The sequence below is a fragment of the Oryza sativa genome, chromosome 7 (assembly GCF_034140825.1).
Source record: "Oryza sativa Japonica Group chromosome 7, ASM3414082v1".
NCBI classification, from domain to species: domain Eukaryota; kingdom Viridiplantae; phylum Streptophyta; class Magnoliopsida; order Poales; family Poaceae; genus Oryza; species Oryza sativa.
In genome coordinates this window covers 25,497,650-25,510,785 of record NC_089041.1, presented here as the reverse complement: position 1 = coordinate 25,510,785, position 13,136 = coordinate 25,497,650, and the positions used below count along the sequence as shown (strand labels likewise).

Here is a 13,136-nt window from a genome sequence, read left to right as displayed (position 1 = left end):
GCATTTCGGGGTAAAGTAGCTTTCCCCAGCTCAATAAGAGCTACCTACAAACATGGAATGCCAATGCAATGATCAGAACTTCCTTGCCAAGAACATCCTGATTTATTATCAGGCTTTAACCTTTGTAAGTGTAAGATGAGACGGTGAGAGTCTTAGGCCCTGTTTGGGGGAGCTTAAGATTCTGAGAATCTGTTGGTTGGTAGCCAGCTTCTGAGAATCTGGGTTTTCCAGCTTCTGGGTTCTAGTTCATTTTCTGGATTCTACAACTATATATTCTCATAATCTGGGTGACAATTTGGACTGTTTTGGGGAGCTGGAGATTCTGAGAGAAGCTGCAGCAACTAGAAGCTCCCCAAACAGACCCATAGATTAAGGAGTCTATCTTAATTGATGTATTTAACATATAGAGCGGTTACATGGGTTGACAATTTCAGATTATCTAGCAAACGGCCTACCAGATAATCTATATCCGCCGAATTTTAAAGATACCACATCCACACAGAATCCATATCACACTATCCGCATCCACATCCATATCTATCGGATTTCTATAAACTCGTACCATATTCTCGTTTTGAGCGGATTTGGAATGGATCAGATAAGATGTTATCCGATTCGTTTTCACACCAACTCTAACCCGATAATGCCCGAGCATTATAGTTGTGTTTGGTAGAATTTCCACTTCCTATCTATTAAGCGCAGATGTAAGCATTGCGTTCCTTTCGATCGTCGTCTGTCCTACTAGTACCGTAAGTACGTGAGCCTCTGTTAATTACGACGGCGACTAAGATCGAATGTGAGATTTTATACGAATCAACAGACTAGGACGTCTATGGTGAGTAGGGTTAGCTAGGCAGGTCGTGCAGCGTTCGCAGCAACACAAAAAATATGTATGGCGTTTGTGCACGTCGAAATGGAGTGTGATAGCTAGTTCGTCGTACGTGGAAGCTCTTGTCAAACATCGTAGCTGCTTCATCGGCAGGCGTGATGTTGAGAGGTAGCGACGTTGTTGCTTAAAGGCCCATTTAAGTTTAAGTTTTGCAGGCCCAAACTTAACTTTTAAAACTCAAAAATCATCTCTTTGGCAATTAGATCCATCAAAACTTCCAAACAAAAAATTTACTTGTAGCAAATCAAACCAAAACGAAACTCCCGAAACACATGAATTTTGGCAAAGTTTGAAATTTGAGTTTTGGTTGGGGTGCGCCAGGCTTTGGCGGTAGTGCAACGCCTAAGTGACGCTCAAGGGCTCTAATGGCAAGCCACTATTGTGAGCCCCTTCCCTATGAAAAATAAATTTAATATTTTTTTTGACATGGAAAGATTTCCATTACTCCATAGACTCAGTAATATCACTGGTCACCAAATCGTCCACCTCGGATGGGGCTTCATTGTCACGCCCAGAAATTCACGAACCAGAATTTCTAAGCTGAATGTGCATTAAATCCCTGTCCAGGACCAGCCAGGGTACACAAACGACAATTGTTGACATACATATCCACGTCTTACAAAAATATAAAAGATTACAAATGCAGCGGAAAGATAAAAGCGAGCTAAACCGGGAAGCTTGACTTCAGCAGCGGGACGACTCCACTCCACAGGCAAACCTTGACGGCAGCGACAAAACCAACTTCAACAAGACAGCTCCAACTAGAAAGATCTTCAGCTCTGGTGTGGGGGAACAGAGAGCAAGACTGAGTACTACCCACTGTACTCAGCAAATCATACCGGAAGAGGAGGTATGATGCAGGATATAACCAAAGGAGGCTAGGGGTTCTTCTGCATAAAACTAGCATTTAAAAGCAGTAGTTGAAAGTAGTAAAACAGCTGTAGTAAATTAATCAATATTAACCAATCACTGTCCAACGCTACACCACGTTGCAACATGCCCAACCAACCACCTGAACTACACCAGTTCATTAAGCTAAACTAGGGGTGAGACTAATCACGGTGAACCTGGTTGATCGCCCATAACCGCGGGCACGGCTATTCGAATAGTTTTACTCTGGCCAGAGGTGTACAACTGTACCCACAAGACACGATTCCACACATGTCGCCATGCCCCGAAGTATCACCATGATACTGCAAAGGGGGAAATCGTGACAAGACCCTCCACATAACCCTCCCCTAACCATCCACACCACGCTAAGGTTTCACCCCCACCCCTCAAAAGGCAGTGGGCGGTCCCCTCTTGCGCCGCGGTGAATCCGGCAGCTGGACAACCGGACACCCCGGCCGACCCAACTCCATCACGCCCACCCTCGCCACCGGTGCCTATGAAAGGGTCGAGCTATACTTCAGATCAAGCAGTTACCCACTCCCGCTTGTGGTAAGCACGGTAAGTCTCCCAGGGTTTCCCGTGAACCGGTCCTTAATTGCCATGGGTGCGACCAGCAAAACCATGCACCCACAACCCACCATTCGGTGTATTTTAATTAACTAACACCATTGCGGTGGCACCAATCCAAAACTATGCTCATAGTCAGAGTCTATGTAATAATGTGATCCCCATTTGTGTACTAGTTGAGCTAAGCATGGCTAAGTATTTCCTAAACCAACATCTAATCATTTTGATACCAAAGTTATCAATGGCATATGAACAATAAATGGCTGAGTAATAGGACCCATCTCACATGACATTGTAAAAGTATGCGACATTTAATAGAAATGCGGGATATTTGTAAATTGGGTACAATATGATCAATTGTAATGCATGACTTGCCTTGCTCTCGCACTGATGAGACCTCAGCAACGTCTTCGAGAAACAGCGGATCGACGAAACGGCCGAAATCTACGCGACAAACAAAGCACACAAGCAAAACATGCTATAAGACTACTGAAACAGGAAACAAAACCACTTTTAATGGATTCTTTGCATTTTTATGAATTTACTGAGACTTGAATGGACTTAAACGAAGCTCGGATGAATTACTTATGAATTTTAGAAGATAAACTGTGTTTTTACTAATAAAGAAAAAGTCCTTAATTATTTATTGCGCAATAAATCCCAGGGCTGACGTCATCCAAGGGGGGAGGGGTGGCTGCGCTGACAGGTGGGCCCCGCTTGTCAGCGCACAAGGGGAGGGAGAGGGGGCTCGGGCAAGTGGGCCCCACTGGCAGCGGCACAAGGTGGCCGGTCTACCGTGTACCGGGACCACGCGCGTGGTCCACCGCCGGTCCACGGGACCGACGGTCCGGATCGGCCCGAGGCCGATCGGACGGCGCGGGCGGCGGCTAGGCACCGCTTGGCTTGGCACAAAGCCGACCGACTGGCCATGGCGAGCGGCGGCGGCGCGCGCGGCTGCCGACGGCGACGACCGGCGGAGGGAGGCGGCGGCGGACGACCGGAGCGGCGGCACGGCCAAAGGCGGCGGCGGACGCGGGAAGGGGAGAAAAGGGAGGGGGAGGGAGTCCTCACCGGAGGGGCGGCGACCGGAGCGGGAGGGGATGAGCGGCGGCAGCGCTTCGGAAAACGGCGGACGGGAGCGGCGCGACCTTTGAAAAGGCGGTGAAGGGGTTAGGGAGAAGAGAGGAGCCGCGGCACGGCGAGGAGAAATGGCCGGAGATGGAAACAATGGCGAGCTCACCGGCGGCGCGAGGGAATCGGAGCTCCGACGGTGATTCGCGGCAACTAAGTGGCGGCCGAGGTGCGGGCGGGCTCGGTGAGCGCGACGGCGGCGACTGCGTGGCGTGGCGGCGGCTCTAGCGGCGGCGGCGCGCGGCCGGAGATAGGCAGCGGCAGCGGCTAGGCGCGGCGGCGATAGGGGCAGAGGGCGGCAAATGGGGGAAACGAGAGAGGGAGCTCGGGGGAGTGATTTAAAGGTGCGGGAGGGGGCGGACATGGCCGGGAAGGTGGCCGATTTGGCCGGCGACGTGGGGGAGTGGGGAGGAAGAGAGAGGGGGGATTCAAATTGAACCCCGCCCACTCTCGGGCGCGCGTGGGGGCGGGAGGAACGGGGGAGGGGCGGCGACGTGGGCGCGAGGTTTGGGCGCAGAGTGGAGGCACGACGTGGGCGCGGGAGGAGCGGAGGAGGCAGCGGCGCGGCTGTTTCGGCGGCAGCGGTTGGAGCTCCGGCTTCAACGGCCGGAGGTGGGAGACGACCGACAGGTGGGGCCCACCTGTCGGCGTCCCAGAGAGAGGAGGGAGGGGCGCATGGGCCGGCCCAACAAGAGGAAGGCCGAGCGCGGGCGGGAGAAAAAGGGGGGGTGGACTGGGCCGACGGCCCAAGAAGATGGAAAAAGAGGAAAAGAAAAGGGAAAAGGGGAAAAAGGGGAAAGGATTTTTCCTGGGATTTAAAAATATTGCACTTGCTCAATTTTAATTGGTTAAAATTATTTTCAAGGCTCTGAAAATTCCACTAAAATTCATCTTAATGTATTGGAGTATGGGGAACTCAAGAAAAATTCCACCACGCCGAATTCGATTATTAAATGCATTTATTAATTAGGGATTTAGCTCTAGGTTAATTAAGATAATTTCTTCGGGCAATTTATTTAACCAATTTTTAAAGCAAGAAAAGGGGGGGAAACTTCAGGGTGTGACATTCATCCCACCCAAGAATGTCCTGGACTTCCGATTTACAACCCAGAGCTGCAATTTCATGCGCTACCCTATTACAACCTCAAGGGCAGTAGCTTACATTGAAAGACAGGAAAGCAAAATTTACAAAGTTCTTTATCTCACAAATGATCCCGCCAAGAGCTGACGAAGCAAAAGTGTTCTTCTCCAAAGCCGACTTCAACATCGTTGAATCAGTTTCAGCCGTCACCCTTTGCATCCCGCATTCACTGGCGGCTCTTATACCAGCTGCACATGCTAGGGCTTCAGCGTGGAAAGCATTCATCAGAATCTGAACTTTACCCGCTCCCGATTTAACAACCTTGCCTGAGTGATCTCTGATAGCAAAACCCCAGCCTCCTGTTCTGGTGAAAGGATCAAAAGCTCCATCAGTGTTTATTTTCATCACCCCCTGGTCTGTCCTGCTCCACTTTTCATTTCTGCTCGGAGCTCTTTTGCTATCTTTTTTATTCAACTTCATATATTCCTCAGCCAAGGCAGCTATAATGAAGCCCAGTTCAGACGGGGATCTTCCCCTCTCCCCCTCCTGGACCCTGTTCCGCTCTGACCACCATTGCCACAAAGTAATCGATGCTAACAAAATTTCCTTTGCTGGCCGATTGAAAACTGTTTCCATCACCTCTCTTCCCGATCTTTTTTCTGCTAGCTCCTGTCTCAAAATCTCCAGGTTGTTCTCCTGCCAAACCTTCTTTACTTTCTTACATTTGAAAAACAGGTGCCCAGCATCCTCATTCATTCTATTGCATATTATACATCTACTGTCCAGATCCATCCCTCTTTGTTGCAAATTAACTCTCAGCGCCAAAATGTTATGACTGAATCTCCAAATGAAATGCTTAACCTTCCCTGGTAGCTGCATCTTCCATACTTTCTTCCAGTACATCTCCCGTTCAGTGCTCCCATTTGACAAACCTGCACTTCCCCTCTTTCTTCTCTGTAACTCCCCATCTCGCTGCACCTTATAGGCTGATTTCACTGAGAACAAACCCTTTTCATCATAGTGCCAGGCCAACATGTCATCCATCTCGATGTGCACCGGAATAGTACGGATCATATTAACATCTTCCGGCCAGAAAGTCTGTGTAAGCAGCTCAACATCCCAACTACCTGTACTTGGATCTATTAGTTCCTCCACTCTTGTGACAAGATTTCTCCCTCTTGGTGTGATCGGCCGTCTCGTATGATCACTTGGGATCCATGGGTCAGACCAGATATTAATGGCCGCCCCATTTCCAACTCTCCATATCATGCCATCTCTCAGAGTCAAAAGCCCCCGGCATATACTCCTCCAGGTATACGACATGTTTGCACATTTCTTTGCACTGAAAATATTCCCACTCGGGTAGTATTTTGCTTTCAAAACCTGGGCACACAGGGACTCTGGATTTTGTATTAATCGCCATCCTTGCTTAGCTAACATAGCTAAATTAAAAGCATGTATGTCCCTGAAACCCAAACCACCAGCCCATTTCGGTTCAGTCAATTTTTCCCAGCTCAACCAATGCATCTTATTTTCCTTTTCTTGATTGCTCCACCAGTATCTTGCTATCATCTTACTTATCTGCTCGCAAATATCCTTCGTCAGATCAAAGCAACCCATTGCAAAGGTTGGAATCGCCTGAGCCACGGCCTTAATCAGTACCTCCTTCCCGGTCCTGGATAGCTTCTCCTTCCAACCTTGTATCCTCTGCCAAATTCTGTCTTTGAGGTAAGCAAAAACTCCCATTTTTGATTCCAATATAAACCGGCAGCCCCAGATACCTATCATTCACTGTCTCCCTTTGCAGATTTAATTCCCTCATGAACTCCTCTTTCTTTGCTCTCGATGTGTTCTGACTAAACATCACGGCGGACTTATCTTTATTAATCATCTGGCCAGAGCACTCCTTGTACACCTATAAAATACTTTGTAACTGCTGTGCATCACCTCTATCTGCACGACATAAAATAAGAGAGTCGTTGGCAAATAGCAAGTGTGATACACTTGGTGCACCCTGGCATTTTCGCACCCCTTGAATTAATCCTTCTTCTTCCGCCTGACTCAACAGAGCTGAAAAACCCTCAGCGCAAAGCAGAAATAGATACGGCGAGAGGGGGTCTCCTTGGTGCAGACCCCTCCCAGGCAGGAACTCCTCTGTCAACTCTCCATTCACTCGGATTTTATAAGATACTGACGTAATGCACTTCATGATTAACTGCGTCCAAACCTGGTTAAAACCAAGTTTAATCATCATTTCTGACAGGAACTCCCACTCCACTCTGTCATAGGCCTTACTCATATCTAGTTTCAAAGCAGCAAAACCAACATTACCAGTTCTTTTGTGCCGTAAACAATGAGTCTGCTCATAAGCAATCAAAATATTATCCGAGATTAGGTGCCCCGGAACAAAAGCACTCTGTGATTGAGAGATTACATCAGGCAAAACTTTTTTAACTCTATTTGCGAGCACTTTTGAAACAATTTTGTACAAGACATTACGGAGGCTTATTGGGCGGAGATCCTTGATTTGCTCCGGCTGCTTCACCTTTGGTATTAAAACTATTGTCGTCTCGTTCCAACCTAATGGCATCTGACCTCCATTCAAAATATCAAGAACTTCTGAGGTCACCTTTCCTCCAACCACATCCCAGAAATTCTTGTAAAATACAGCCGGCATTCCATCTGGTCCTGGCGCCTTCAGGTCTCCAATTGAATCTATTGATGTCTTTATTTCTTCGACAATAAACTCAGCCATTAAGCATTCATTCATCTCTTCTGTTACTTTCTTCTTCACTTTGCTTAAGAGGCGCTCCGGGTGCTGACATCCATTGGACTGGAACATATTTTTGAAATACTGCATGATGAAACTTTTCTTCTCCTCTTCACTCTCCACCCAGCTTCCATCTTCCTTTTTCAGTCGGCCGATCCTATTGCTTCGTTTTCTCTCTGAACACGTTGCATGGAAAAAGGATGTATTGCGGTCTCCTTTTTGCAACCATGCCACATGCGCCCGTTGCCTCCAGTAGGTATCAACCTGCTCCTCCAGTTTCTCCAGTTTGTATTTCAGCACCCCTTCTTTCACCACCTTCTCCTTGCAGATATTTCCCCTGCGGCACGCTTCCAGTTCCTTTTTCAGCTTCTTTATTCTCTTTTCCAGATCACCCAGGACGTTTGTACTCTAGTTTGACAAACCTGAAGCTACCACCTTCACCGCATTCATCACATCCTTCTGCCAAAGTTGAGGCCATCTCCCAATTCTCGCTCACCACTTCCCTGCACTTCTCTTCAGCCAGCCACGCAGCTTCAAACCTGAAGCTTGATGATCCCCTCTGCATTACCCCCTTCCTTCCCCCACATGTAGTAATGATCACTGGCCGATGGTCAGAGTGCCTCGGATCCCCATTGACAACCCGAAAGCTCGGAAACTTCACCCTCCATTCCTGATTTGCCACCGCCCGGTCCAGATGCTCCCTAATATAGCCCTCTTCTGTGTGGCTATTATTCCGCCAGGTAAACATGTCTCCCTCAAAACCGATGTCAATGAGGCCACAATCAGCTAAAGTGTCCCGGAACTTGTCCATCTGAGCTTGGCACTTCGGCCTACCTCCCTGTTTTTCTGCAGCTACGAGTATCTCATTAAAATCTCCCGCCATCAGCCATGGCTGAGCTGGATTCATCGCCAAGCTTCGCAAAGTGTCCCATGTCTTGAATCTAAGATCACTTTGTGCCTCTCCATACACCCCTATAAATCTCCAACTTCCACCACCCCCCTCTTCAATATCCACATCAATGTGGTACTTTGACATGCTTCTAAGAGACACATCAATCCTCCTCCTCCATAACACTGCAATTCCCCCCCTTCCTTGTCCTTCACAATCTTTCACCACCATATTAACCAAACCCAACATCCACCTCAGACACTGCATTCTTCTCTTGTCTAATTTTTTTTCTGACAAGAAAAGAATATCGATCTTTTCCGACTTCTGAAGATCCAGAAGTCCCCGAACTGCCGGGCGGTTTCCCAACCCCCGACAGTTCCAAGCCACTAGCTTCATTTCTTCCCGCAGGACTGGATCGCAAGTCCCGCTTCCATTGGGTTTTGTTCCTCACTATTCTTTAGCTCTCCCTCCTTCCTTCGCTTTCCCGAAACTTCCTCCCCTCCCTCCATCTATCTTCTCTTTCCCGGGATCACCGTCCCCGAGCCTGCTGGCAAAATCTTACCTCTAGTCTCCCTTGTCATTCTTTTGAAAGTTTTCTGTTTGCTACCTCCTGGCCCTTTTACTCCCGATGGCACCTCTCCCTGAGCAGCCCCTCCGTCGACGTGCATGGGCTGCATGGCGTTGTTTTCCATGTATTTCCCCTGGGCGTCCGCTTTTTCCTGCACTCTGTCATGTTGAGCTGGTTTCAGCATCTCCCCTCCTATTTCGCCCCCTTGGGGCTGATTCTTTCCCGCACTAACCATCTCCTTCTCAATGGAAAACAATGCTTTCTTAGCCTGTTCAGGTTTGTGCATCTGAACCGATTTCTTTACAGGACTCGTCACTTCCTCCTCCTCCCCATTTCTGGCCTCTCTTCCAGTAACTACTGCCCCAGAATCCTTCCTCCTCCAAGATGGTGCATCACTCCCCCTACTACTGCTATCCCCAGATCTTCTCTGCGCTCCCCCCCCTTCCACCCAATTGTCTCATGTTACTTCCCTCCTCCCACCTCCTCTTTTCTGGGATGAACCGCAGTTTTTTGCTATAACGTTGCTCTTCTCCCTCCTTTAGCTGCACACTACACACTTTATCAGTATGCTATATGATCCCACATGTATAGCAGAAGTACGGTAGGAACTCATACACCAGGGGACACCATATCTCCTTCTTCCCCTTCGCCAAACTCAGAGTTACACCACGCATCAGGGGTTTACGAATATCCAGACGAACCTTTATACGAAGGAACTGCCCCACAGCAGTGCCATCCTTTTCCGACTCCATTCGCATGAATTCACCCACCTCTCCCCCGATCGCTCTCCCTATGGCCTTGTTCATCATGCATAAAGGCATCTTTGAAGCCCTGATCCAAATAGGAACAAAGGCAAACACCATCTCCTCCAAAACCTTTGATTCATCATAATCCACGACGATCACCAGATCTTTACCAAACATCCAGGGTCCATCCTCCAGAGCATGCCGCTTCCCGGATGCTGATGAAAGGTAAACAGGAAATGGTTCTCGCCTAGATCTCTGCACGTTATTCCCCTAATCAGACACCAGATCTTCCCCAGTGCTTGCGCCAAACCCTCCGCGTTCACCACTTTCTCCGCCAGGACCTTCCCGATCGCCTTCGGATCCCCTGATCCCATACTTCCAGACTCCGCCTCGCAGATCCGGATCCCCTTCTTCTCTGCCTCCGACAATTGCATGCGCTTCATCAGTGCCTGCATCGCCTCCATGGTGCCCTCCGAACCCTAAAACTACCCCTCCCCGGCTAGCAAGGTTTGGCTCGGCTCCAAAACAGAGAATCTAACCGTGGACACAGAGGAAGGATGGGATGTGGACTCAGGATCTAGACCGAAGAGATCGATCCGACTCAGGATCTAGACCGAAGAGATCGATCCGATCAGGCATGAGACCGATGGGGTTGAGAGAAGATTGAAACCCTACCCACGCAGAACCCACCTTGAGTCGCCTAGGAACCCTAGGCGCCGAGGACATGGTTGGCTAAAATAAATTTAATATCAAAGTGAACACATGGTACACATATCAGATATTAAACTGATAAGAACAGATACTACACTTGATCTTAGCCAAAAGGCCGAGAAAGGTATGATTTGGTTACAAACCCTGGGTCATCTCATATACCCATGTCTCCTCTTCCAATCAGGTCTAGGGCGCGAGGTGGGACTAATATAAAACCACGCAGCATATATGCCATGTTCGAGCCTGATTGGGCCTCAGATTGACGGCCCAAAAGAATCAGTATATGTGGGCTTCTCCCGTGCGTAAAAGCCCAAGGCTTCGTATGCCGTGAGCAACGAGGCCGAGACCGAGACGCGGTCGCGCGCTGCCACGCCGACCAACTTCGCCCACGCACGACGCGACGCGACGCGCCCACCGCCCACCACGCCGTCCGCTGGTCGGCGCCGTCGCCCCCGCCCGCGCCGCGCCGCGCCGCCTCGCCTGTCCGCCGTGTCATGTCTACGTCGAACACGCACGTGTGGCCCTGCGCTTTGCGCGTGGAAGCTATAGCGATCTCTCCTTCTCCCTTGCGTACGTGTTGCTCGTGCGCACGGCGCGCGTCGCGTCGGCGGCGTGGCGTGTCGCCCAGCGTGCGTGCGCGCGCGCGCCACCGCGGCGGCGGCGGCGAAAGTCAATGGCGACGCATGTCAGCGTGCGTGTGAAACGAACGCGACGCCGCCTCGCGCTCCTCCTTCCTTGCAAGTAAACGCTTCATCTGTAGTGTAATAGTAGTGGATAGATTAATAGGGATAAACAAAATCTCCTTACTACCTACTAGCTGCCTTTGCTTCTAGTACTGATTGTTCTTTATAATCTTTTAGTACGTTTCATCAAAGTTTCTTACTTCAAGAAATGCATTTCATTGCTCCACGAGAAACCGTGCAGGTGCGTGCTTAAATTTTATCAACAGCTGTAATGGAAGTCTTTCCTCAAAGTCAATTTGATTATTTCGAATACACTCATATATATACATAAACAACAAAGCAATCATAACACCATGCGTCTACCATGTAATAATGTATAGTATATAATACCTGTATTTGTCATTATTTAGTGGACTCTGCTTAGTTCTCCTAAAATAATATCAACCAGTGCCGTACTCTGAACAGGCACAAAGTATACACACTTAATCAACCCAATAAAAAAAACAAATATATTACCGTGGTTTTCTCAATCAAGCAAACGAAAATACTTTACCGACCAAACAACCGCAGCAAGTTAGCAACAGCAAGCAAGCCAGCCGCCCACTTGGAGACAGCTGGCAACGCCCGTTGCCACCCGTCCGACGTGGCGTCCCCATCCCACTTACTTGTGGGCCCCCACACCTCCATGATTCCCTCGCGCGTGGGCCCCACCCTCCTCCTCCTTCCGTTTATAAAGCCCAAGGCCCAAAACGATCACGCGCGCACGAAGAGGAGACGAGAGAGAGAAGACGCGACGGCCACAAGGTGTTCGACGCCGTCTCGCCGGAGCAGCAGACGCCGGCGAGGAGGAGGAGACTAGTAGCTTGGAGTCTGAAGGTTCCAGCCATGGAGCTGGAGGTTGGGGAGGAGACGGAGGAGGTGGGGGTGGAGGTGGCGTGCGAGTGCTGCGGGCTCACGGAGGAGTGCACGGCGCCGTACATCGCCGGCGTGCGGGCGCGGTACGAGGGCCGCTGGATCTGCGGGCTGTGCGGGGACGCCGTCGGGGAGGAGCTGGGGCGGGCCTCGCCGCCGATCTCGCCGGCGGAGGCGCTCGACCGCCACGCCTTCGTCTGCGGCGCCGGGCGCCGCTCCACCGCGCCGCCGTCGCCCGCCGAGAGCGCGGACGACCTCATCTCCGCGCTGCGCCACCTCCTCCGCCGCAGGCTGGGCTCCCCGCCGCTGCCGCCGCCGAGGAAGGTTCGCTCCACGCCAAGCAGCCCGAGGCGCGATGTGCCGACCTCCGCCACCGCCATCGTCTCCGTCGATACCGGCGGCGGCGGCGGCGCAGGCGGCGCGCTCGCGCGGACGGAGAGCTGCTTCGCGGCGCTCGTCGAGTAAAATCTCCCCCCCCCCCCCCCCCCGCCACCCCCCCAAAGGGTAGTTTTCTAGCCTCAGCTTTAGTTATCTTTTGTAATGTAAATAATTTTTCTACCTTTTTTTCGTCTTGGTTTCATTGATTTTGCTAGCGAGAACATAAGAGCAATAATAAAATTGTGTACAGATCAGCGAAGAACTACATGAAAAATGGAAGTAATTCCATTTGTTTCTCTTGTGTGGTTTGTGGTTTGTGATTTGTGTTTGTGCATATATTTTTTTTCCTTGAGAAATGCTTCTGTGCATAAATAAGTTGATCTCTTTGTATCATAGAAGTTCTCTCTGCCCTGCAATGTGTATGATAAATCATAATCAATTCGTGGTTAATGTTTTATGCATTATTACTAGTCTGTATTTTTAGTTCACATTATTCCTGTTCCTATCAAAGAATTCTAAGTTGATCACCAACCTCGTTTTTTTTGCATAGATGACAATTTCAATTGAAACTATTAACTATGTATTGTCCATACGCTTCTGACCTCACTGTAAACTTGGAGACAACAGACAAATCCTATTTTGATTACCGCAGCATCTGGGAGTAAATCGAAATGAATATTCAAGTTTCTTTTTATTTGCATTCTGAGATGGTTTTCTAAACCTCTAGCACAGGCCAATGAAAACTTCGTTTTTAGCTTAATTATCCCAATAGAAAGATGCACATATGTCTCTGGTATTTAACCATGTGTAGTACTAGTACATTTCTAGCTCATGCCATGAACCTGATTTTAGGTCGGCACAACAACTTAATTAATCGGTCTCTGCAACGCGTGAGACACGATTGATGTTGATCACTGCCT

General features: G+C 49.5%; 1 protein-coding gene and 2 pseudogenes across 1 annotated transcript; 1 reads left to right on the top strand and 2 right to left on the bottom strand.

Annotated features, from left to right (window-relative positions):
- Nucleotides 1-1,196: 1,196 nt before the first annotated feature.
- LOC112939751 (U2 spliceosomal RNA) lies at nucleotides 1,197-1,325 on the bottom strand (annotated as a pseudogene).
- An 8,929-nt stretch (nucleotides 1,326-10,254) lies between these two features.
- Nucleotides 10,255-10,371, bottom strand: LOC112939790 (U2 spliceosomal RNA; annotated as a pseudogene).
- Nucleotides 10,372-11,332: 961 nt separating this feature from the next.
- On the top strand, nucleotides 11,333-12,680 carry LOC4343888 (uncharacterized). Its single transcript, XM_026026676.2, has one exon. The coding sequence runs from the start codon at nucleotides 11,812-11,814 to the stop codon at nucleotides 12,301-12,303; it is 492 nt and encodes a 163-aa protein (XP_025882461.2). The 5' UTR covers nucleotides 11,333-11,811; the 3' UTR covers nucleotides 12,304-12,680.
- The last annotated feature ends 456 nt before the right edge of the window (nucleotides 12,681-13,136 follow it).